At 36.0% G+C, this 27,625-nt stretch overlaps 1 protein-coding gene across 3 annotated transcripts in view; it reads right to left on the minus strand.

Moving 5' to 3' along the window:
• Positions 1-2,493: 2,493 nt before the first annotated feature.
• TRIM23 (tripartite motif containing 23) overlaps positions 2,494-27,625 on the minus strand; it is a 31,456-nt gene continuing 6,324 nt past the window's right edge. The window contains exons 3-11 of one of the 3 annotated variants that reach the window (XM_004422873.3): positions 25,242-25,363; positions 23,141-23,419; positions 22,134-22,316; positions 19,460-19,675; positions 15,482-15,616; positions 8,336-8,465; positions 7,701-7,811; positions 6,333-6,457; positions 2,494-4,343 (exon numbers count right to left, since the gene is read on the minus strand). In XM_004422873.3, coding sequence (XP_004422930.1) covers positions 4,164-4,343; positions 6,333-6,457; positions 7,701-7,811; positions 8,336-8,465; positions 15,482-15,616; positions 19,460-19,675; positions 22,134-22,316; positions 23,141-23,419; positions 25,242-25,363 — 1,481 coding nt within the window. In that variant the 3' untranslated portion in view covers positions 2,494-4,163. The remainder of the gene's footprint in view (positions 4,344-6,332; positions 6,458-7,700; positions 7,812-8,335; positions 8,466-15,481; positions 15,617-19,459; positions 19,676-22,133; positions 22,317-23,140; positions 23,420-25,241; positions 25,364-27,625) is intronic. The other 2 variants (XM_014781665.2, XM_087443334.1) reach the window with 2 other exon arrangements.

Raw genomic sequence — 27,625 nt, forward strand, 5'->3', positions numbered from 1 at the left:
AATATTTTTCATCCTAGGAGGTGATAAATTGAAATGGACTAAAGTTGAACAAATAGCACTCCTTATACGTAATTTCTCATGAAATTCAAAACCATATTAAAAAGTGAGTGGTATGCATTTGTCCCTTAGCTTTTAAAAAACATGCCAGATAATCTGCCCTAGTATGTTTCTTTAGATCCTAGTACCCCTTAAGAAAGGATAGCAGGGGTCTGGCCCAGTGGTGCAAGCGGTTAAGTGCGCGCTCTCCGCTGCGGCGGCCCAGGGTTTGCCAGTTCAGATCCCGGGCGCGCACCAACACACTGCTTGTCAAGCCATGCTGTGGCGGCATCCCATATAAAGTGGAGGAAGCTGGACATGGACGTTAGCCCAGAGCCAATCTTCCTCAGCAAAAAGAGGAGGATTGGCAGATGTTACCTCAGGGCGATCTTCCTCACACAAAAAAAAAAAGAAAAGAAAGGGTACCAGGATCTGATAGTATGTACCATTTCCTTCCTTTTAGAAAGGTTTGTGTTTCATACCACATAGTTTTGTGTTTTGATCATTGTTAAGTAGTGGTAAGTAAAAAAAATAAATAGGAAGTCCCTTTGGTTAAGTGTTTGGTTAATAATTAGGAAATAGTCATTCAAATATAAGAATCAAAACAAATGAATACCTGGAGTCCTTGGTTTTATATACAGGTTCATTTACTGTTTTCACATTCTTTTTCTAATGTAGCTAAACAGATTTTCTGTCCTTATATCTTTCCTTACCTTACTAAATATACGATCAGGAAAGTCTACATTGAGTAAAATTTTTAGTATCTAGTAATGGAGAGATTAGTAGAAATTGGAGTAATAAAACAACATGAGTCCAAAGTCTTATATTTTCTTCATTTCCCTCATAACTTACTTCAAAACTATGAAGAATGACTGCTTCTAGTTTCCAGACAGACTCTCCAAGAACTTACAGGAAGAACATGTTCAACAGACCTGTTTAGGGAATTCACCTTCTTATGCTTTAAATCTCAGCTTACAATTTTCCTTCTATTGATCAGGATTATTTCCTTTATTCATTTTGTACCACAAACTCTTGTGTGATGGAAGAATGTGCCAAATTGTGCTATGTTAAACTTCTTAAAAAGTAGAATATAAGATGCTTTTTCACTGTGACATTTACCTTTTCTTCCTAATTTTAGGTGTTGAGAATTACCTGCCTAGCAATTTATTCATTCCTAAAAGCTTAATCCTGAAGTTTTGGTAATACTGCCACCAAGTGGTGGTGATGCCTCATTCGCTCCCAAAATACAATTATTTTGCTTTGAGTGAAAATCTATTTGATTAATGAATTTTTCCATCCCATGTCACAAATTTAACATAATGAGTAGACCTAAAAACATACATTGCCAGATGTTTTTTTTTAAGCATGTTTTAAATTACTAGCAAGATACCATCTGATACTTATTCATTAGTCCTTTTCATTCATTAGTCCTTTTCATTCAGTATTCTTTCAGGGAAAAGAACAGCTGTCTTTCCTGTTACCACTTTGCAAATTGAGAAGTATCTCAACGTTACATAAAAAGTCTTTCTCTTAGCAATATTATTTCGTACATTACAGCTAAGTTTTCCAAGCTGTTTTCTAAGACGGTTATTTAAAATGCTTATTTTCAAATGAAACAAGGTTCAATTTAAAATTTAAAAAGCAGTAGTTTCACTTTGTTCAATGCAGAATTTTAGCTCTCCTTTCAAAACACTACAGTTATAATATTCGTGACTTATTGCAAATACAGAATAAGTTATCTCTAAATATTTAATAAACTACATCTCAAATTTGACATGCAAGTAAGTCCTTACCCCATTTTGTTTTATTGTCTCTCTTGACCACAGCACAAATATGACTTTTTTAATTGGTTACTAGCAATACTACTAGATAGATGGTTCAAGAAACAGAATTTTTAGAATAATGATAAGACTTCTTTAAAATTATTTTAACATTTTATTGCTGTCTATAGTGATCGTATATGTAATGCAAATAATGGCTTCTGGTGATTAGAAAGCATTCCGGAATTACAGACCAGGGCTATACACTTGAAAAACTGCTTTACATAAACCATACAATAATATTTAGGTTTATTACAGAAATTCAGAGCTAGGAGGCAAATCCTAATAGATTGTATTTAAAATGTCTCACTCATTCTTAAAATTGACATTTCCCAGAGGGAACTAGCACAATCTTAACATTAAAATAATTAGTGAAGGACTACAACCACAAATAGTAATAAGAGCCTGAGAAAAATATTTCTTAAAAAACAAAAATCACACACAACACTACTATTATATACATTATAATCAAGTCTAAGCACAATTTTTAAATTGTGTTTAGTAATATGCTAAGAATGTGAATTACAAAGTTTAGCAAAATTGGTGAAATAAACTTGATAATTTACAAGGAAAGTAAGTTTACATGTTAGTGTTAGACTTCTTTTCAATTAGCTAGAAGAGAAAACACTTCAAGGGCTCACAGGCAAATATAACACCTTTTTTATTTTTCACAGTTATTGCAACCAGTCAAATATTAAATAATTTAATTCAGAATTATTACTTATACCCACAAGCTACACTTGTAACAGCATGAACTTTTACTTGAAAAATAAAGGATGAAATATTATATTTACTTATTTACACATTGCCCATAACACTGATGGACTTTTTTTTTAATGCTTTGTTTTGTAAGTTTTGTTGTTTTTAAACAAACAAAAGTACATTTGAAGAGACGGAACCAAAACAGTGCCACCTAAAAGTCATCAGACATCAGTGTTCTCATAGCAGTTCAAATAATAAAGTTTAAGATTCAACTTCAACCCAAAGTATAAAGAGCATTAAAAAAAAAAACTATAAAATCCAATTTAGCTATATTTAAATATAATAAATCGTACTGCCACAATAAGAAAGTGTCCTTAAAAAATGAAAAACAGTAATGAGCACAAAATTTTTAAACTTTTACAACACTGCATAATAAATGTGATATAAACTTTTTGAATGTTTCTTCGTTTCCTTAGATACATTCTTTCTCTTAAATAACTTTTCCAGGCCTTATCACCAAGAGCCCTGTTCACGTTTTATTGTCAAGATAAATGCACTTATTTTGGGAAATAATTTTAAAGTAATTGATGTAATAAGCATTCTCACTGTTTAAATGATTTCTCGTAAGGTAAAGGTAGTTTTCCACTTAGATCTCTATCTTTTATGTAAAGCCAATCCTGTCTATGTGTAACTTACTACATTTTACCTATGGTCATTCCCACTAAGGATGCGATATTATTTTTTAAAAAAACACTTTTAAGTACTTTAAATATGTTGAAAAATAGAAGGACCAATTTAGAGCCCTGACCTAAGAAATAATACATCCAGGTTCAGCCCCACAAATGGGTCTTTCAATAGGTGAAGATCAACTAGAACATAACTGACTTTCACAGTTTTATTATTAATTGTTCTTCAGTTTAGTACTAATCTGACAATCAGGCCTAGTTAGACAACATTTCATTCTGACTCCCTGGGTTTTATACAAAATGCTTTAGGAGAAAGTTTTAATAAAACACTATAAAATATTAATTTTCTGTAGTTTATAGTTCTTAGCATTAAAGGTGTTCTGTTATACTGAACATAAAAGTAAAGTAATCCTATTACGCAAAGATGCAGTTTGGATTCTATTTCATTGAGTCACTGCTGCTTTTGCTACTAAATACTGCCACAATTCAGTGAAAAGGCAAGTTGAAGAAGCTGTGCCTCACTTGCTTCACACAGAGGTTCCATTAGGCATTCAGCTGGCTATTCTTTTTTCATTGAAAGAATAAACTTTCACATACCCTTTCTCTGTGACTACTTCTTTCCCAATATATGGGTCACATATAATCTGAAAAACTTAAATAACAAATGTACATTTAAAAAAAAATTTATACTCAAGAAATCCCTCTCTCTATTAATCCAATTTAATCTGCTCGATCAGATACTTAAATTTTGCTGCAGAATAATTCTTTTAAAAGCAATATTGTACTGAATTACCAATCCAAGATTTCCTTTTATATACACATCCTAAATTAAACTCTTTGAGATGCAGAATTTCTTACAACATATTATGTGCAAAATAACTTTTAACCACAAAACTTTAAACAAGTGCTACATTTAAAATCAAGCAACATCCAATACTCCAGCAGCCACGAGTTGCCGTGAGAGCCAGTCCAACCCTTCATACAGTCCCATACCACTTCGAGCATCACAGCCCTGAATATACCAGCTACGGCCACAGCACAGTTTATGGAGACTGAGAAGTTCGGTGATTTCTTCTACTGACAGAGCTCCAGCAACGTCCTGAAAGATATATAGACATCAGAATTTTTTTTAATCAGTGCATCAAAATTATAATTTTTCTAATTATTACTATTTATATGGAATTCTGTTGGTACTATTCTAACAGAAGCCTAAAGTTAAAATCTGGAATCACCTTTCAGTAATTATTCTGAGATTAATAAGAATAGAAAAAGATAGAGTTTGAGTTAAAACCATTTATTTATTTATAATATATCTAGTTTGTAGGAACAGCCTTACAATGAAATCAATAAAAGCCATGCAACTTGAATAAAAGATACAGCCTGAGTCATTATAAGGCAACAACTTACAAGAAAAATTAACATATGTATATCATAAAAATGGCTTATATATACAAAGTTTATATAATGAAGAGCCTTATTACACTCCCACTCCAAACACCCCCAAACACCCCTACTTCTCAGAAGCAACCCCCACTATTTCTTTAATATTTTTCCAGAAAATTTCCATGCACATTCATGCAAATAAACTGGAACATATTCTAGTTTTTTTGTTTTTTACTTTACACACATCTTGACGATAGATATCTTTCCATTATCAGGACAAGCGTATTTTCCGCATTATTTTTAACATCTTAATTGCATTCCACTGTGAAGGTGCAACGTAATTTTCTTAACCAGTCCTACACTAAATATTTAGATGAAAGTCATGTGCTCATGTGCATAAATACATACATATACATATTTTCACATATATACATTTGCAAAATTAGCTGTCGGATAACCTTAAGATATTAGTTTGCAGGATACATTACTGGAGGTAGAATTGCCGCGTAAAAGGGTGTATGCGTCTAAAACTTTGACAGGTATTGCCAAATTGCCCTCCAAGAAAGTGTCTCAGTTTAATAACCACACCAACAGTGTGCATCTGAGGATTATCAAACATTTTTGTCTTTAACAATATGATAGGTGGAAAATGGTATTTCACTTTGTCTTATTTGCATGTCTTTAATCATAAGTAAAGCAAAGTATACCAACTCTTAATTTAGTTTGCCTTTTTTTTTTTATTTATTATGGGTAAAATCCTTTATTCTTCATCCAACTCTTCCTTCTTATTACATCTTAAAAGCATTCTCATCCTCCTAGAAGCTTAGGCTCAAGATCTAGGGTTCTTCAGCTAACTCCCTGTCATTCATCCTCCCCATTCGGTCATCAAATTCTAACAACTCTGCTTCCATGAAGTCTGCTTCTATTCCTCTACTTCAGGATCTTGTTAACTCTCTCACCTGAATTACTGCAGCAATTTCCTGCTTCTCCCTGTCTCTAGTCCTTTGCCCCTGCGTAATTCTCATTCTACTCCCAGGATTACAGTCTTAAAAACACTGATAGGATATTATCACCAACTAGTCCAAAAACCTTTTCATGGTTCTCCTTTGCTCACATAACAAAACCTAAATTTCTCAGTCTAGCCTTGTCAGGCCTTCACAACATAGCCTCATCTGTTATTCTAGATTTTCTTCATCCTCCACCTGCCCCTCACATATAGATCTGCTTGATACTCCCTAAAAATACTCATGCTTTTATATTCTCTGCCTGCAATGTTCGTTCCTTCACATACTGACTCAAAATCTTATCCATAATTTCAACTCTTATCATAATTTCAACTCAAATCCTACTTTTGACAGATCTTACAAGATGCCACCTTTAGAACTACTCTCTAATTTACCATAACACTTTGTTAATATTATTGAAGTTACTTAGCAGTTTTTTTGTATTAGCATCTCATATATATTTACTTACATGTTTACTTACATACATAGAAGTTTCTGGTGACCATCAACTACCTTATTTCTTTTTGTATACTCTAAGGTACTGAGCATAGCACTTTCCACATCGATTGTACTCAAAATACAAAGCAGAAATTTCTTAAATATCTATTGAGTTATTTCTCTTTTGAAATCTTTCCAGCTACATTATGACGTGGAATGCACAAAACTACTAAAATAAATATTCTGAAATACAAATGTGTTACCTGTTTGTTAGCAAAAATCAGGAGCAAAGCATCTCGGAGTTCTTTTTCTGTTAACAACTTTGCAAGTTCACTGTGTGCTTCACTAACTCTGTCTCTATGACTGCTATCAACAACAAATACAACAGCTACCAAAAAAAGATGACAAAAATATTCAATTAATCACTTGTTAAGTTTTAGAAAATGGACCAAATATTTTAATGCTCTCCTTATTATGAATAGTTAATCTACCATCACTATTTTTACAGAAAAGCTGCCTATGATTACAGAAGCACCTAGCAATAATTAACAGTATGATCTCAAGTAGTTCACATAACTTTTCAGCTTTCATTTCCCCATCTATAACAGGATTTCCAACACTTGCTCTACCAAACACAAATTGCTGTGTATATCAATTAATATGTTTCTCTTAATGAATGAAAATGTACCTCTTATGATCTACCTACTGATGCTACTTGTTGTCTGGTTACTACTTCCTTTACCAAAAGATAATCTTTTAAAAATAAATGAATCACCATCTTTCTCTCTCCAAAGTATTCTCTCTAGGTGTCTAGCAAGCACCTTCCACATAGACTGTACTCAAAATACACAGCAGAAACTTCATAAATATCTATTGAATTGATTCTCTTTTGAACTCTTTCCAGCGACCTTATAGTAGCTAAACATCCCCAGACTTTCAGCCATTACTCAGGTTCAAAATCCCATTTTTTCCACATTAATCACTGGTTTATACTAAAATCCCAAAATAAAAATAATCTAGTCTCTCTTCTAGGTGGCAAGTAGGATGACATACAGAACAGGTGGCATAAACACAAGCTTCATGTTGAGTCTAGGAGGCAAAAGCATAGAATGGGGCCCAAATGTGAATAAATGCTAAATGGAACATATGTGATAGAACACAGTTTGGTCAAAAGCAAGCCACTGTAGGTTCTTCTGCAGATAACAGCTGACTATGAATGAAATGAGGAATGGAGCTATTGATACATTATAATGGGATAAACGTAGAATTGACTTGAATAGAGCAGCAGAACCATACGCCACAAATGCTACTCCATAGCACAATATTGCTAGCAAACTCATAAGAACACTAATAATATATTTTATTAAGAACAGCAAGAAGTAAGTACTTTTAATTGCCTACATATCTAAGTATGGTTTTTATTCTATAATTATGGTTTTTTATGAAATAAACCAAAGTACAGATCCCAGTCTTTCCACCTTCATTTTTTGAATAATGTGGGACTGGCTACCAGTATTTAAAGGTATAGTCAAGTATTTAATCAATGCTTAAATATCAGCTCTACAAATCAATGCACTGAAAATTGGCATCCTGAAAATCTGAAAAATTAAGATGTCATTTTTCACTCTTACCTTGGGTATTGAGGTAATAATGTTTCCACAATGGTCTTAATTTGTGTTTTCCACCTACATCCCAAATAGTGAACTTTAGATTTTTATATTCTACAGTTTCCACATTAAAACCTGTTTTTAAAAAAAGTTACTTTAATACTGAACTTATATTTACAATGAGTGACACACCAAACACAGGCAACCCCGTTTATAATTGTGACTTACAAATTATCTTCATACAGCAATATCTACTGCTGTCCAACCAACTCCACTCCTAATAAAACTACATGAGGAATGTATACCTGTAACAGCTGTTAGCCCTCTAAACCTCCACCAGGGTCCTTAAGACCTTGAAACCCAAGTACCTGCCAGCTTTGCAAGACTACCACCCCATCACCCCTAACCCTCAGCCAGAGTCACCAATCCTTTATTCCTTCCAACTCTCCCACCAATACTCCTAGGTGTCCCACCATCCACATTACAATTCCACAGCCAGTGAATCTTGCATTTTTTTCTCTGAAATGCTGGTGTCTTACAGCCAAAAAAGAGCCCACCTCCATGCCAGACTGGCATAAAATAAGACCCTGAGAACTCAGCTTAAACTAGGGTTTGTCTATAAAATGTCCATTGAAGTAAAAAGCAATACTCATACTTACCAATTGTTGGAATAGGCTGCATGAACTCATCCTGTTTTAACTTAAACAAAATAGTAGTTTTTCCAGCACCGTCTAATCCTAACGTAACAACTCGAATTTCCATTTTTGGTCCAATGTGAACTCTATTGTCCTATAATTTAAAAAATTTTAAATCTTTTTATTTTGATATGGAATTAGAAAGTATTAACATTTACACTTTAATATAAAATACTTCTGTTAATTATTTCCTTATCTCCTACTCATTCCTCAGCCCTTTGAAATCTGAGTTATATTCCCAAAATACCCTGAATTTCATCTTCTCAGAGAGATGAATCACTCCTCGTTGCTACATCTCTCCTTAATAAAACTGACTACATTGTTTTTGTGTAAATTTTAAAAATGCACACACCCACTTAATTTTCCCAGATTTTCTAGCTCAATTGAATTTTCAATATATTAAAAATGAAAACTGCTCACTTCCCAGAATTATCCACTGTTAACAATTTCATATATAACCCCCCAGACATTTTCCTATGCACACATTGGTTTATATACACACACACACAAATATATACTGTAAAAAAAATAATAAAAAAAAAAAACCCATACACACTGAAAATAACTTTCTACACTTAACAGTATATTATGGAATCCTTTCATTTCAAAACATACAGACCTACCTTTTTCTTTCAATTGCTTCATTATATTCCATGAACCACAATTTAACCAATCCCAACTGATACATATTAGGTCACCTCTGATTTTTTGACATTATAAATAATGCTGCAATAAACATACTTGTATATATTACTAGCTACATGACCTCTCTGCCTCACTTCTTTTTTTTTTGTTTTTTAATTAACTTTTTATTTTAAAATAGATTTAGATTTACAGAAAAATTACAAAGGTGGTACATTTGTCAGTTAATGAGTTAACATTGATGCATATTAACTGCCTCACTTCTTTCATCTATAAAATGAAGATAAAAATAGTACCAAACTTACAAAGGATTTCATGTAAAATACATGTAAAAGTAATTATAACAGCTCCTGGCATATGATGAGTGCTATATAAGTGTCAGCAGATATTATTTCGCTTCCTCATTTCAGTACTCTTTTCTTGGCTTTTATGATACAAAAATTTCCTGGTTTTCATCCCACCTTTTTGGATGCTCCCTCTCATTTTCCTTTTATCCACTTCTTAAATGCTGGTATTTCTTTTTTTTTTTTTTTTTTTTTTTTTTTTGTGAGGAGGACCAGCCCTGAGCTAACACGCAATGCCAATCCTCCTCTTTTTTGCTGAGGAAGACTGGCCCTGGGCTAACATCCGTGCCCATCTTCCTCTACTTTATATGGGACGCAGCCACAGCATGGCTTAACAAGCGGTGAGTCGGTGCATGCCCAGGATCAGAACAGGCAAACCCCGGGCCACCGCAGCGGAGCGCACGCACTGAACTGCTTGCACCACTGGGCCAGCCCCCTAAATGCTGGTATTCTTAAGAGTCGTTGTGAGGCCTGCTTCTCATTCTACATAGTCTCATTTACTCCATGCACGTCAATTACCATCTATATAAGGATGGCTCCCAAATCTACACTTCAGTCCAGTCCTAAGCCTAAGAAATAAAACAATATATGGATCAGAATACCTCTGTGAGAACTCTAGAACTCGAGAGACCAGCTGAGAAGCTACAGCACCCAGGCCAACATAAAACCAGGAAGGGATTCCAGCAAAAAGGGTAGGAAAATTCACAGAATTCAGTGCACCTGTCTGTGCCCCTACCCTACCTGGCATAGCATGATGCAACCAGAGGAAAACTCCCATACAAGACTCCTTCCCTGGGACAGAAACAAAAGAGTGGACTGAGGAATGTTCTGGCTTATCTGGGGGCTGCCCTAGAGACTGGTTTCTGTTTCACCTGACTTGGACCTCTTAGGGACTGGCAGTAGAGTCTGAAAGCCACTGGAAACAGAGGCAAGGATATGTCATGTTAGAGCTGTAGTTCTGCAGAGAGCCCATGGGAGCAAGAGATTATTGGCCTTTGAGAAGACATAAGGGCAAGCTGCTTAGGGAATCTGAGACAGGTAAAAAGCACACGCACAAGCCCAGAGAAGACACATCCCCACAAAAGGTTTAAGAAGTCCTAGAATCTCTAGCTGGGCTGATAAGTGAAGTCCTCCCAGGCATGAAGCTAGTCCATAAAGATTGGGAGAAGTGATTGCTTTTTAAAAATGCCTAAATCTCAACAAAAGATCACAAAGTGTATAAAGGAACAGGGAAACACAGCCCATTCAAAGGAACAAAATAAAATTCTAAAAACTGACCCTGAAGAAATTCAGATCTATGAGCTGCTGGACAAAGAATTTAATTAACTGTCAGAGAGATGCTCAATGAGCTAAAAGAAACACAGACAAGTAAATAAAATCAGGAAAATGATGAATGGACAAAATGAGAATATCAACAGAGAGAAACGTCAAAAAAGAACTAAACAGAAATTCTAGAGCTGAAAATATAATAACTGCACTGAAAAGTTCACTAGAGAGTTTCAACAGCAGACTTCACCAGGCAGAAGAAAGAATCGGCAAACTCAAAGACAAGTCGTTTGAAATCATCAAGTTAGAGGAACAAAAAGAAAAAACGTGAAGAGAGCCTAAGGGACTTATGGCACACTAATAAGCCAACCAACATCATGAGAGTCCCAAAAGGAGAAGAAAGAAAGAAAGGCACAGACAGCTTATTTGAAGAAATAATGGCTGAAAGCTTCCCAATCTGAAGAGAAAAATGGACATAAAAATTCTAGAAGCTCAATGTATTCCAACAGGATAAACTCAAAGAGACCCACACTGAGACACATTATAATCAAACTGTCAAAAGTCAAAAACAAAGAGGGGCCAGCCGGGTGACACAAGCGGTTAAGTGCACGCGCTCTGCTGCGGCAGCCCAGGGTTCGCCGGTTCGGATCCCAGGCGCGCACGGATGCACTGCTTGGCAAGCCATGCTGTGGTGGCGTCGCATATAAAGTAGAGGAAGATAGGCATGGATGTTAGCCCAGGGCCAGTCTTCCTCAGAAAAAAAAAAAAAAGAGGAGGATTGGCAGATGTTAGCTCAGGGCCGATCTTCCTCACAAAAAAAAAACAAAACAAAAAAACAAAGAGAGAATCTTGAAACAGCAAGAGAAAAGTGACTCATCACATACAAGGGAGCTTCCATAAGATTATCAGCCAATATCTCAGCAGAAACTTTGCAGGCCAGAAGGGAGTGGGATGATATATTCAAAGTGCTGAAAGAAAAAAAGCTGTCAACCAAGAATGCTACATAAGGCAAAACTGTCCTCCAAAAATGAAGGAAATGTTAAGACTTTCCCAGAAAAACAAAAGCTGAGCGAGTCATTACCACTAGACCCGCTCTACAAGAAATGATAAAGGGCTCCTTCAAGTTGAAACAAAAGGATACTGGACAACAACAGGAAACCATATGAAAACATAAAATGGTAAAGGTAAATACATGGACAAATAATAACCTTTATTATTGTGATTTTGGTGCATAAATTTATTTATAGAACTAAAATAACAAAAACATGAAAAATACTATAAGCCTGTGTTAATAGGTATACAATATATAAAGATGTAATTTGTGACATCATTGATGTAAAGGGGAGGGGGTGGAGCTGTAAAAGAGGGGAGTTTTTTTATGCAATTGAAGTTAAATTGTTATTCGTTTAAAATAGAATGTTTTCTGCCAGGCCTGCCCTGTGCGCATCTCCCTGGCATTCTCTGCAGCCAAGGCTGTCCGTGTCCCCCCAACCCACCCCACCTCCCTCTGGGCCCACAACCCTGCATGTTAGTTTTTCCCTTCCCCAGGGGTATCTCTTCCTGGCCTCAGGAATGTATTTCCAAATGACCAAAGTAAAATAGCCTTCTTGAAAAAAACAAAAAATAAAATAGAATGTTATAAGAAAGATGTTTTATGTGCAGACATACCTCAGAGATATTGTGGGTTCAGCTCCAGACCACTACAATAAAGCGAGTATTTCAAAGCAAGTTACACAAATTTTTTGGTTTGCAGTGCATATAAAAGTTATGTTTACACTATACTGTAACCTATTAACTGTGCAATAGCATTGTATGAAAAAATACTTTATTGCTAAAAAATGCTAACCATCATCTGATCCTTCGGTGAGTTGTAATCTTTTTGCTGCTGGAGGGCCTTGTAAAAAATGCACTATCTGCAAAGCGCAATTAAAGTGAAGCACAATAAAACGAGGTACGCCTATAACCGCAATGGTAAACACACAAAAAAAATCCATAGAATATACACAAAAGGAAATGAATCACAAAAGGGAATCAAACCATGTTACTACAAAGAAATCAATAAAACACAAAAGAAGGCAGTAAAAGGAAAAGAGAGAGAAAAAAAGCTATAAGATATACAGGAAACAATAAAATGGCAATAGTAAGTCCTTAGCTATCAATAATAACTTTACATAGAAATGGACTTAACTCCTCAATTAAAAGACATAGTTTGACTAAATGGATTAAAAAAACAAGATCCAACAATATGCTGTCCATAGGAGACTCACTTTATATCTAAGGATAGACACAGGTTGAAAGTGAAAGGATAGAAAAAGATATTCCATGCAAATCAAACTCAAAAGAGTGCAGGGGTGGCTCTTTAATATCAGATAAAATAGACTTAAGTCAGAAACTGTTATAAGAGATAAAGAGGGTCATTATATAATGATAAAGGGTAAATTTATGAAGAAGATATAACAATTATAAATATTTGGATTATAAAATATATGGGTTAAAGCCCTAAACATGAGACCCAAAACTAAAACTCCTAGAAGAAAACGGGAAAAGCTTCATAACATTGGATTTGGCAATGATTTCCTCGGTATGACACCAAAAACACAGTTAACAAAAGCAAAAATTAGACAAATGGGACAGTATCAATCTTAAAAACTTTTGTGAATCAAAGGACACTCTCAAAAGAGTGAAGAAGCAACCTATGCAATTGGAGAAAATATTTGCAAATCATATATCTGATAATGGATTCATATCTAGAATATACAAAGAAAGAACTCCTATAACTCGACAACAAAAAATCAAATAACTCGATTAAAAAATGGGCAAAGGAATTGTGCACAAGTTCTCCAAAGAAGATATAAAATGACTGACAAGCATGAAAAGATGTTCAACATCTCTAGTCATCAGAGAAATACAAATCAAAACCACAATGAGATATCACCTCACACCCATTAGGATGGCTACTATCAAAAACAGAAACAGAAAATAACAAGTACTGGTGAAAATGTGGAGAAATTGGAACACTTGTGCACTGTTGGTGGGATTATAATATGGTGCAACCACTATGGAAAACCGTACAGCATTTCCTCAGAGAACTAAAAATAGAACTACCATATGATCCAGTATTCCCACTTCTGGATATATATATAAAAGAATTGAAAACAAGGTCTCAAAGAGGTATTTGCACACCCATGTTCATAGCAGCACTATTCACAATAGCCAAGAGGAAGTAACCCAAATGTCCATCAATGGATTAATAAACAAAATGTGGTATATACAAACAATGGAATATCATTTAGACTTAAAACAGAAGGAAATTCTGTCAAATGCTACAACATGGATGAACTTTGAGGACATTATGCTAAATGAAATTAGCCAGTTATAAAAAGACAAATACTGTAGGATTCCACTTATATGAGGTATTTAAAGCAGTCAAATTCAAAGAAACAGAAAGTAGAATGGTGGTTACCAGCAAATGGTGAGAGGAGAGAAAAGGGGAGTTTTTTTATAAGGTATAGAGTTTCAGTATTGTAAGATGAAAAATTTCTGGAGATCTGTTTTACACAATGTAAGTATACTTAATAATACTGAACTATACACTTAAAAATGGATAAGAGGGTAAATTTCATTTTTTTACCACAATAAAAAAAATGTAGTGCATCCTCACAATAAAGTACCTTGCAGCTATAAAAAGGAACAGAAAATGTCACTGCATACTGCTATGGAGTGATCTCCAGGATGTACACTTAAGTGAAAAGAGCAAGGTGGAGAAGTGTGTAAGGTAGTCTACCTTTAAATGTGGAGGATGTGCATACAAATATATAAACATATTTCTCTATATTTTTTTAAATGATGAACAAAAGTAAGGAAAAATTCTTAATGGTTTTCTATGGGGAAGGGAGGAAATGGATGGAGGGGTCAGGGATAGAGCTTGACTTCTCTGAATAAACCTTGCTTTGTAGATTTGACTCTGGACCATGTAAATATTTCACATAATTATAAAACAAAATTAAATGTGAGAAGAAAACAGTCCCTAAAAATAAAAAGCAAAATGGAACACATGAACCTTTTTAAATTAGGGGAAACCCATTTTTTTTTGTTTTTTTTTTTTTAAAGATTTTATTTATTTATTTTTCCCCCAAAGCCCCAGTACATAGTTGTCTGTCATAGCTGCACATCCTTCTAGTTGCTGTATGTGGGACGCGGCCTCAGCATGGCTGGAGGAGCGGTGCCTCGGTGCGCACCCGGGATCTGAACCCGGGCCGCCGGCAGCGGAGCGCACGCACTTAACCGCTAAGCCACGGAGCCGGCCAGAAAACCCACTTTAAAAGAGACCAAAATATATCAACTAAGTGCCAAGTACAGGCCTTGTTTGGATTCTGTCAAAAAAAAAACAAATTAAAACAATTTTTTTAATAATCTGGGAAATTTGAATATTAACTGAACAATGGGTAATATTAGAGATTTATTAATAAATTTTTTAGGTGTGATAACAGTATTTTGGCTATGTTTTTAAAGAGAGTCCTTACCTTTTAGAGATACACCCGAAAATATTTCATAGATGAAATAATATGAACTTGGGATGAAATGATATGTTGGGATTTGTTTCAAAATAAGCTGAGAGACTGTAGGTAGAAAGGGGAATAGGGAAAAGAGTACATAAAATAAAAAGTTTTTAATTGTTAAAGCGGGTGATGGGTACAGGGAGATTCATTACTACTTTCTATTTTCCACTGATAAAAGTTTTTTTTTAAATCCTATGATTCATGAATTTCTTAGTGTCTCTTCAAGCTGATTATCAAAGAATGTAAAACAATCATGATTTGTTAGAAAACATACCTAAAAATGAAGTACAGTACATTACCTTGGTAAAAGTGACAGGGATGCTGGCATCCAATTGAATGTGATCTGCGACCTCTGTAAACTGCTGCTGCTGTTTTTGCAATGTTTCTAGTAACCTTGTAATTTCTTGTTTTGCCAAGACAACTCTACAATCATCCTAGAAAAGACAAGACAGTATTTCTTGTGAACTTATTAAAGGAATAAGGAAAAAAGAGATAAGACCAAAACTCAAGAAAAGCTCATTTAACGTTACAATATTCAAAGTTAACTTAAATATAAATTTGCCTAGGATAATAATTGGGCATTAATAAACAATTTAAGAGTCTATCAACAGAAGAATAAATAAATGAATTAAGGTATAGTCACAAATGCAACAGTATACCACAAGGAGAATGAACCACAATTACATGTGATGATATGAATTTCACAAACATAATGTAGAGTAAAAGAAGAAATGACATGAAAAGTTCATATTGCATGATTCCATTTATATTAATTACCAAAACAAGCACAAATAAGCTATGCATTAGAAGTCAGAATAGTAGTTTATCCTTGGCGGGGGAGGCAGGTAGTTAGTAGAAAAGAGTCTGAGGGGTTTCTGGGGTGCCGGTAAAGTTGTGTTACTTGATCTGGGTGCTGGTTACACAGTAATGTCTAGTCTGAAAATTCAGCCAGCTGAACACTCATGCACTCATTTCTGTACTTATGTTGTACTTTGATAAGAAGTTTTTAAAATAATTTAAGATATACATGCATTGGTTAGGGAAAAAAAGGGGACTAAAAGTCAAACTGTGAAAAGCCTCCCTCTCACTCTAGATCCCCAGGCCCTCTCCTCCAAGTCAAGCACTTCACAGTTTCTCAAATATTATTCCAGAGATAGTCTACACATATACCAATATATTCTTCCTAAGACAGAGATCTCCCAACAATATGTAAGCTCCATGAGAGCACTGGTGGTGTTGGATTTTGCTCCCTGTTGCATGTTCATTATTAGATAGAAATTCCATTATTCTACTTGCTCAGAACAAAAACCTTCAAGTCATTCTTGCCTTCTCCTCCCTCAAGCCCCACAATCTGTCAACAAATCCTATTGGATATCTAGAATCTGGACAATTCTAACCCCCCACTATCTAAGCACTATTCTCTCTCATTTGGAATTCTACAACAGCTTCCCAAACGTTGAACTCCGTCCTTCCATCTTTGCTTTCCTTCAATCTATTTTTTACACATCAGCCAGAGTGATCCTTTTAACAAGTAAGATCACGTCATTCTTGTGCTCAAAACCCCACAATGGTTTTCTCATTTCAATCAGTAAAAGCTGAAGTCCTTCTAATGGCCCACAAGGCTTTTCATACATATAGTTCCCTATTAACTCTGATTTGGGCTCCTTTTACTCTCTCCCTCGCTTAATCTATTCCAGACACAGTGCCCTCTTTCACTGTTCTTCAAACACACCAGGATGCTGCCCTAAGGTTTTTGCCCTAACTATTTCCTCAACTGGAATGTTCTTTCCCCCATTAGGGCTTGAATTAATTCCTTCACCTTCTTCCCCTTTGAGTCTTTGCTTAAATCTCACCTTCTCTCAGTGATGCTCACCCTGACTATTTAATAATGCAATCTGCTGTACCCCCACATTTTTTCTGTTTTCCTTAGCTCTTATCACTTAAACATACTATATAATTTACTTATTTAGATATGGTTATAGTTTATAGTCTGTCTTCTCCTTGCTAGAATGCTAATTCCAAAGATTATGGCTTTCTGCTGTTTTATTTACTGATATATGCCATGTACCTAGAATGTACATGGCAAATAGTAGGTATTCAGGACACATTTGCTAAATGAATAAACAAGTCCTCACCATTCAGCATCATGCCTTGAACTTAGATGATACATCATTTTTTGGAGGAGAGGGATGATTAAGTTTTCTTCTCAAAATTGCTAATAAATGTATGGATGTTCCATCCACTCTTTTGTTCAAATACCTCTGTGGCAGGAACTTTTAAGAATATGGGTTGGATTTATGGCCATAAATCAGAACAAAACTAATAAGTCTATATGAAAAATGAATCTAAGACCCCAATTTTAATTGCATTACCATAGTGAGATAATACCATATCATCAGCAATTACCATCATTTTGACACTTCAGAAACTCTAAAATTCTTCTAAATACTTCAGTAACTACAAACATACTTTTTTTTTTGGCTTGAGAAGATCAGCCCTGAGCTAACATCTGTGCCAATCTTCCTCCATTTTGTATGTGGGTCGCCGCCACAGCATGGCTTGACAAGTGCTGTAGGTCCGCACCCAGGATCTGAACCCGCGAACCTGGGCTGCCAAAGCAGAGCATCCTGGACTTAACCACTACATCATGGGGCCAGCCCCCAAGCATACTTTTTAATAAAATAAATATAAAAATACTTTGAAGTATTCAAGTAAATATCATTTAGGACATGATCCATTTCTGATTTTGCTCTGTAGCTTGATTACCCATCATGAGCTGAACAAGTATTTATTAAGCTCTTTCTATCCCGATACAAAGAATTTAGGGATACAAAGATGAACAAGATGCATCCAGTCAATGTCTAGAAAGACAAATATGCATACAGAATCATTCAGCTCCCAATCAGGAAACAAAAACCACACCAGTTATGTGAACAGAAAAAACTTAATATGAAGACCCGTTAACTAAGTGTAGTTATTAACTAGGTAACTGAAAGGGTAAAAAGAACTCTGAGGTAACGTGGAGGAAGCAACTGTAGGAAATAGCTACCACCCCTAGGGCTGGAGGAATAAAAGGGAGATGCTAGAATTATAAAAACTTAGAAACTTACAGGAGGGGCCCCATAGAGCAGAAACTCAGATCTCTGAGGAAAGCAGTCTTCTCATGTGAGGGGTGACATTCACAGGAACCCCAAGCAAATGGGTACCCACAGGAAGCCGCTTCAGCCTTCCAGCCTCCATCTGGTGTCCCCTCTACTGGCAGAGCCTAAACTAACAAGGAGCCAGCTGGCAAAGCAGACATGTGGTTTGTAGAGTTCCAGTCCCAGCGTCACAAAGCAGAGGACAGAAGAATAGGCTTGGAGCTCAAAGACAACTTAATAAATGTCATACACATCAATTATTACAATTCAGTGTGATAAGGACTAAATGACAGCTCAAGACTGATGTGGTTACAGCCTGGCCACATTCATGTAAGTCTAATCAGATGTTTGATTTAAGAGGAAAAAGCTCTACAATGGTAAAAAGTTTAGCTCTATGATTTGAAATCAACACAATTATTAGCAATATATCAGCAAAGATAAGATAGACTGTAGCTCATTGGGAATTCCCAGGGCAATAATTAGCCTTAGATCGCCCACTCTTGAAAGCAGATCCAAAATAGAAATGAGTAAGACTGTCAGTTTTGTTAGAATAACCTTAAATCTAATTTATTTCAAAAGTCCATCCTCTGCAAACTGGGTAACAAATTGCTTATGATACCTCAACCATCAAAAAACATAGGTTTGCTGTAATGTTGAAGTTAAGAACCACTGAATTAGAGCAAAGATAGGTATTACATGCTAAAGAGGCACCCAAAGAAAGAGCAAGGAAGAGAGAGCTTCAAAGAATAGCAAACATTTGAGCTAGACTTTGTAGAAGGATTTCCACTATCAGAAAAGACAGATATAAGCCCACCAAGCAAAAAGAATAGTACATGCCTAGCAAAGAAGAGTTAAAGGGCTTGGCATGACTGAGGAATGACAAGTTAGAGAGGTTCTAGAACCCATGGTTTTACACTGGGAAGGGCATATGAAGGACACTGATGTGGTTGGTGGCGCAATCTGAGGTTAGAGACCATGTCCTAAGCACAACGTTAATGCACGCAGTAACAACAGTAGTAATATAAATATATTTATTAAATTAATAAAATAGGCTAGTGTGTACCTCTGGTAATTATCTACTTAACCTTACAAATCCTCCTTCTTAAACTACATCCTAACCATGTTTAAACTACCAACCTGTTGCAAAGTCTTTTCACAATGGAGACAGGCTGTTGAAACCTGGGACAACAAAATAGTCATATCTTCTTGTTGCTGCCTGAGCCAAATCAGTTTTTCTCGAACATGAGCATCAACAACACTTAAAGCCATTTCTTCTTGACGACACAGAGTTTCATGTAGATCAGAAAAATAAGCTCGGACACATGACCGGGCATTTTCCGCAGTACCTGGTACCTAAGAAAATAAAAATAAGTTTTAAACAACTGTAACCTTAACAAAGATTTTATATGTGAAACAATGAAAATTTCAATACCACCTCTATCCTTAAAAATTCCAAAACTTCTATCTCCACACTGGATCTTTCCCTTTAACCACAGCCTTTGGATACTCCAACTGTTTAAATGACATCTCAAGCAAATGGAATATCTGCTCTCCAGTCTCTCCTACCCCCAAACCTAGTTTCCTCCATCTCAATAAATGGCAACTCCATCCTCCAGGTTGTTCAAGCCAAAATAATTGGAGTCACCCTTAACATTTCTCTTTCATATCCCACAACTAGTCCCTCAGAAAATTCTGCTGACTTCAAAATATATCCAGAATCTGATCGTGCCTCACCACCTCCACCTCTACCAACCTGATCCAAGCCATTATCATCTCTCATCCTGTTATTATAACAGTCTTCTAACTGGTCTCACTAGATCTACACCTGCCCCTACAATGGATTCTCCACCCAGCAGCCAGACTGATCCTTTTTAGATGTTAAGTCAGAAAGATAAGTATTCTTTTGCTCAAAACTCTCCAGCGGTTTCCCATTCCACTCAAAATAAATGCCCAAGTCCTTGATATGGGGAGTTCAAGGACAGCCTCCTCACAGTTTCTTAAGCACACCAGGCACACTCCAACTTCAGGGCCTCTCTACTTCTCTTCTCTCTGCCTGGAATGCTCTTCCCCCAAATAATAGCATGGCTCTCTTTCTCACCTCCTTTAGGTCTTCCCTTCTCAGGAAGTCTGTCCTTGAACACCCCATATAAAAGTGCACACTTCCTTTCCCTTGTTTTTTCTCCAAAGCACCTAACATACTTCTGTCATAAGTGTTTTACTTGTTTATTCTCTCCCTCTCCACATTAAAATGTAAACTCTGCAAAGGCAGAGCTTTTTGACTTATACAGTGGTGTCTCCTCAGCTAGAACAGTGTCTAGCACTTGGTATGCGTTCAATAAATATTTGCTGAGGAAATGAATGAAATAGTTCCACTCTAGCACAACAATGTCCAATAGAACTTTCTGTGAAGATGGACATGTTCTATATCTGTGCTGTCCAGTATGGTAGCCAACAGCTACATGTACTTGAAATGTAGCTATTTAGACTGAGGAACAAAATTTTGTATTTAATTTTTAAATAATTTAAACATAAATAGTCACATGTGGCTAATGGCTACTATATTTGACAGAGCAGTTCTAGCATTATTCCCCAATGACTTAGCTTTAAATTTGTGTGATTACCAAAGAAAAACATTGTATTTTGTCTGTTCCTGTATTTTATATTCTCACCTGAAAAGATTCCTTTCTCCTCTACAATTCAATTTTAAAAAGCAACTACAACTACGACCTTAGTTCCTTCCTTCTCTTCACAGCCAAACTTCTTAAAAGTTAGACACACTCACTTCCCAACACTCACTCACTCTTCAATTCACTGGAGCGTATCTCCCCTTGATTATTTCAAAGAAATAATAAATTCAACATCCAAATTAAACTTATCACCTTGGTCCCATTATCCCCTCCCAAAATTCTTCCTCCTCCCCCATTAGTACATGATACCACCATCCAGCCAGTTAGGCAGAGTAGAAACCTAGGCATCATGCCTGGCCCTCTAAGTTACCTATCCAATCAATATTATCAATCAATCACTAAGACCTACCTATTCTACTTCTTTAATATCTCAAATCCATCTACTTCTCTTGATTCTCACTACTCTATTATTACAGGCCAGAAACATCTCTCAACTGGATAATTTCAGCAACCTCCTAACAGGTCTCCCTGCTTCCAATCTTGTTGCTCCTCCAATTCATTTTCTACATGGAAGAGCAACCTTTCTTAATGCAAATATGATTATGTTATTCCTATGCCAATTGTTCAATGGCTCATCACTGCTCTTAAGATAAAGTCCAGACACTTTAACATGGCTAACAAGATCCTGCATGATTTGGCCCTTAACTCTCCGACCTCTTTTCTTATCATGGCCCGCCTAATACTCAAAGCTTCAACCATAGTGAACTTAGTTAAGTTTCTACCATATGTCCAGTTCTCACTTGCAGGTATTTTAACATACACTTCCCTCTCCGGGACAACTCACTCCCCGCCCTACTCTTCCTCCTGACTAAATTCCTTCAAATCTCAGTTTAGTTATCACGTCTTCTAAGAAGCCCTCCCTGACTCACCTAAGTTGTTGCCCCTTGTATGCACTGCCAAGGCGTCCTGTACTTCCCCAACAAAATAAACCATTACCACACTTGAAACTGTCTCTCTTCCAGGATGGACTGTAAATTCCATAAAGACAGAGACTTTTTTTAAAAACTTATTTCCAGTGACTAATGCAGTACTGGCACAATGTAATTGCTCAATAAATAGTAGAAGGTAAAAAGATTAGATGGAAAAAGGGTAAGAAGGTAAAGAAGGAAGAAAAAATTCCATACATGTTCTGTGTGGGCCATTCCAATTCCATCTTCCACTATTTGTTCTCCTCCTTCAATGTGCTGAACGATTCCAACTAATTTTCTGGAATAATCTGAAATTTCCTCAGTGAAGGTCCGTATGCAGTGAGCCATATCTAAAATTGATGCTCGGATCTGGTTAGCTTCTGGTTCCAATACTGAATGCTACAAAATGCAACATAATTATAGAAAAGAACTATTTTTGTATTGACTAATGATATAAAAAGTTATTTAAATCACTCCTATTAATTAAAAAAAAAAAGAAAAACAGCATCAGCCACAAGTGGCTTTATAACACATTTACAAAAAGCATAGCATAAGAAATACTAATTTGTCTTCACCCCAAAACTATTTATCCTGCAAAGAAATAATTTAAAATTTGAAAGTCCATTTGTCAATAAGAATCCAAGAGACTCTAAAATTTTATTATAGACAGTAGTTCATCAATAGACATAAATACTGTCAAAACAATCCATTGCATTATGAAAACATGCACACAAAGAAGAGAACTTTTGTTTTCTGCTGGAAAGCTGTTGTTCAGTAAAGAAAGAATTAGGAGGCCCCTCTGAAATTTTTCTTGTAACAGTCAGAAATTGCTGTTACTTTTCATGCTAAATCTCGTTTCTCTTCATGCTACCAAGCTCAATTCATTCATCACTTAACTCTTCTTCAATCCCTACTTTTTTTTTTTTTTTTTTTTTTTTTTTTTTAATTTTTTCCCCCAAAGCCCCAGCAGATAGTTGTATGTCATAGCTGCACATCCTTCTAGTTGCTGTATGTGGGACGCGGCCTCAGCATGGCCGGAGAAGCGGTGCGTCGGTGCACGCCCGGGATCCGAACCCGGGCCGCCAGCAGCGGAGCGCGTGCACTTAACCGCTAAGCCACCGGGCCGGCCCTCAATCCCTACTTTTAACATAGAGACCCAGGTCAGTGAAAACAAATGGTGGGCTGGTAAACTAGGTAGTCATCCAGTTTAATTATATTCATACCTTGTGACCTTGGTGTTTTCCATATTCTTTGCAGACACAGCACATAAGTGGGCTAGTTTGACAGCCTTCTTCCAAGCAAACAAACTCAATGGCATGCACCTGATGCTGAGAGCACATGGTTTTCTCATGAGGTTTATCAGCTAGAGGCACTCGCCTGTGCTTTGCTAATGTCTTTGTAGAATGAGTAACTTGGGAACAGTCTGAGCACAAGTGAGTTGCACATACAGTGCAATATACAGATGCAACATGAGCTTCATCTTCATCACAACGAATGATGCTCTGATAAATAAAAAATTAATGTCTTAAAACTGAACTCCAATCATTATAACATAACATTTTGAAATATAAAAGCCCATAATCTTTAACTTATCAGTCTTTATATATGAATATATATTGGTAATTAAGTACAAAGGTCATTCACTGCTCACCTGAAGACAGTATTCATTTCTACTGGTAAATGAGAAGCTATTTCCAAAACTGATTATCAATATATGCTATGAATTCGAGGCCAAAAGTAAAACTAGTTTCATTGATTCACAGTCAGTGCAAAGATATCCTCTAGGAAATCCCCTCACTTTACACACAAGAAACTGAACAATTGAGGTTAGAAGTCATTTTTTAAGACTAAAAAACTGATATTAAATACATCCCCACTGCTTTAAATATTACTTGTCATGATCAAGTACAGGAAGAAGAGAAGCACAAATGCTATTTAGATAACCAGGGGTGTGCATCAGAATCAGCTGTGAAGCTTTTAAAAACACAGATGCCCAGACTCCAACCTGAGAAATACTTATTTCAATAGGTTGTAAATGAAGCCTGAGCTCGTGTATTTTCTTCTAAAGCTCCACAGGTGAGTCCACTGCACAATCCTAGTTGAAAACCACTGATTCAGGCAAATAAAAAAAATAAAACCTCCGTGATATGCAAGCTTTTAAATATTATCTCTAATTTTCATGAATCACCAAGAAGCATTTCTAGTTGGAAAATTTTACATCAGAGAATCAAGAATGCTTTGAAAACTTTTACTGAATATTAAAAGGCCATAATTGGAAAGGTAGAGATTTGGTATAAATTTTTCCAGAAATAAAAATTAGAAAATACATCAATGGTGTCATTCAACATCACATTAAAAAAAAAAAGAACCTAAAGTTACACAGTTTTGTTTGCAATTATGAGAAATGTGTACATGTAAAATAAAAAATTCATGTCTTCTGTTTTCCAGAACTGACAAATAATTTACAAGGTCAATATTAGATAATATTCTAATGTCTTTTGAAATAAAGATAAAAGATAGAGCATGTGAAAGAACTGCAAAAAATTTAGAAAACAGTGCTTCAGTCTGAAATTCATTTCACTGATTCACTTTATATAAAGAAATCATGATCTAACAAAAGAGAAGCAGAAATCAACCTGACATTTTTTTCCCTGATACTAAACATGTGGTTTTAAGTTGATCACCAAAATCATGAACTGTTACTTACTACAACTATTCTTATATCCAGAAACTACAAGCTATGCAGACAATTTTTTAAGCGTTAAAAATGTATTTTAACCTACATTAATGGACTTCCTTCTAACATTTACTGGATATCTGCCTGTCTGGATGAAGAACTGGATATCTGCCTGTCTGCATAAAGAGAGTACACCCACACATAATTAACAGTAGTAGTACCCTCAGGAGCTGCTATCTTTACTGCTATCTACAATAAATGGCCTCTTCATGGAGTTCCTTTCTTTCTTTGTGCTCTACTGTTGACTGATTCACTTTTGCATCCTCTGCTTTAATGTATCTTACACATCCTTCTTACTCTTCCATGATCTTTACTCTTTATCCTTGGACAGTACTGAATTATGCTAAGGAGACAAGTTTTTGCACACAAACATAGTTTGGGTATAGTATTTGCAGAGAATTCAAGTTTCAGTTTTACTTTTGTTCTGTATGGTTGTCTTCAGAATTGTAATGTAATGAAAAGTTGTGTTTCTGGAATCCTACCTGCTGGAGTAAGTGAGGTAATATCATGCTTTTAATGGCAAATATCTTAAGTTAAAAGAAGAAGTTCATGCTCATAACAAATATTTCACCGAGTTCAATCAATACCTCTCCAGATAGCCCAATGGCTTCTTCCGCAGCTCCACACTGACCAATATGTCCATTCTGCAGTCGCTCCAAAAGCTCCAATAAAGCAAAATTTTTTTTCAATCCCCAGACACCTGAATCTCCTAGAATAAATATAAAAATAAAAACTAAATCTATCAAAATGGAATATTAATCATTTTACCTCATACCTCAATAGCAGTTTCTAAGTCATATAGTTCAGTCACTAATAATGTCTAAATTTTAAAAATTCAAATATTCCCCATTTTCTTCTTATGCTAGAACAACTGTCTTGTTAATATTCTCTTTATAAAACAGAACTTCCAGCATGCTAAGTGGAACATATGTTAAAGTTCTATTATTTTTCTATCATTTAACTTTATAAATCCTATTTTGTCACTCACTTTTACTATACATACTAAAACAAGTGCTTTGAAATATTTTTTACAGCAACCTACAGTAACAAATACTTTATTTTTTTGTGAGGAAGATCAGCCCTGAGCTAACATCCATGCCAATCCTCCTCTTTTTGCTGAGGAAGACTGGCCCTGAGCTAACATCTGTGCCCATCTTCCTCTACTTTATATGGGACGCCACCACAGCATGGCCTGACAAGTGGTGCATCGGTGCGCGCCCGGGATCCGAACCCAGGCCACCAGCAGCAGAGCGTGCACACTTAACTGCTATGCCATGGGGCCGGCCCCAAGAAATACATTTTACATTGCAACCCAGGGCCGGCCCCGTGCCTTAGCGGTAAGGTGCGCGCACTCCGCTGCTGGCGGCCCAGGTTCAGATCCCGGGCGTGCACCGACGCACCACTTCTCTGGCCATGGTGAGGCCGCGTCCCACATACAGCAACTAGAAGGATGTGCAGCTATGACATACAACTATCTACTGGGGCTTTGGGGGAAAAAAATAAATAAATAAAATTATACATTGCAACCCAGGATAACATATATAGTATATATATAATTGAAACAAAAGTTTCACACATCAATATTCACTTTTATAGTGTGTGATACACTGATATTTTTTATTGTTTCTTTTTAAAAAATTCTGTTCACAACCAATTAAACTGATTTCATAACCACAAATAACCTATGACTCATATTTGAAAACCACTGTATGAAAGATACACTTAACCTAAAATACCTCCATCTCTAAGTAAACTGGAACTAGGACAGCTAAAGATAATATTTTTCCCTACCCCTCATCTAACCTAGAACCCTATAGCAGTCTACAACTATATAAACTCTTCATGCAAATATACAGAGCCTCACACCAAAGCAAGACATCAATCCCTTTGAAGTAGATAAGACTCTAGGCACATCTGAATAAGGATCAATGCTTCTTTTCCCCAGAACTGACCATAAAAGGCCAGACGAGCGTGCATATGCATGTGCACATGCACACAAAAACACACAAACTCTTCCTGGGCCTATAAATAAAAGCTGGATCCTTCAGCAGTTAGAAGGAATATTTGTCTGTTATGGTAAGCTTCTAGGCCACACATATCATCTGACACCTAGCTGCTACCTAATACATATTCACTGAATGAATACACAAATAAAGGGATGATGGGGTCGTTGGCTGCAGGGCTACCCTTCCTCTTGGCCTTTCTTTTCTTTAAAAAGAAACCATCTCTTGTGGTTCTCCAAAAAATTTCAAACTAGGCTAAATATCTTTAGCCTCTTCTCTGACTTCTGTGACCTCCTTTCCCAAATAGCTTTATGCAGCCCACCCATCATTTCGCACTCAGCCTTATCACCCCCACAAGGCTTTCTCCTTAATTGTTTTAATTTTTCACACATATTCCTACCACAAGCTGAGTTCTATCTACTCCATTTATGCAAAGATTAAGAAGTATACTAAGTGAGTCCTTTATTTAAAAATATTGTCTTGATAATTTTCCAAATATTGTCATTACATAATGAACATATACACATAAACTCTTAGCAGCATCTAGGCAGTATCTATCTACTGCCTAGTATATCACTTAATGCCTCTGTAAGTGCCAAAATAACTCTAAAATCTCAATGGCTTAAAGTAACCAAGATCTACTTTTTGCTCTTGCAACATCTCAAGGGTTGAGCAAGACAAGATTCTGTTCCCTACTGTCTGTCCATGATCAGGGACACAGGCCACTGAACCTCCAACCACCTGGACCACCTCACTGTAGCAGGGAGAAGGATTTCCTGCAAACCATCATAATCCCCTCTTAACAGTTTGTACCTGGAAGTTAACACTTCACTTCTATCCATATTTCACTGGTTAAAAAGAAATCACAGAGCCATACCTAACTATAAGAGGGCAGAGAAGTCTAATTGTACCATGTGGACAGAAGAGAAGAACCATAAATATCAGTGAACAGTACTAATAACTACCAC

Source organism: Ceratotherium simum, chromosome 18 (genome assembly GCF_057802395.1).
Source record: "Ceratotherium simum simum isolate JZ-2026a chromosome 18, ASM5780239v1, whole genome shotgun sequence".
Classification (NCBI taxonomy): Eukaryota; Metazoa; Chordata; class Mammalia; order Perissodactyla; family Rhinocerotidae; genus Ceratotherium; species Ceratotherium simum.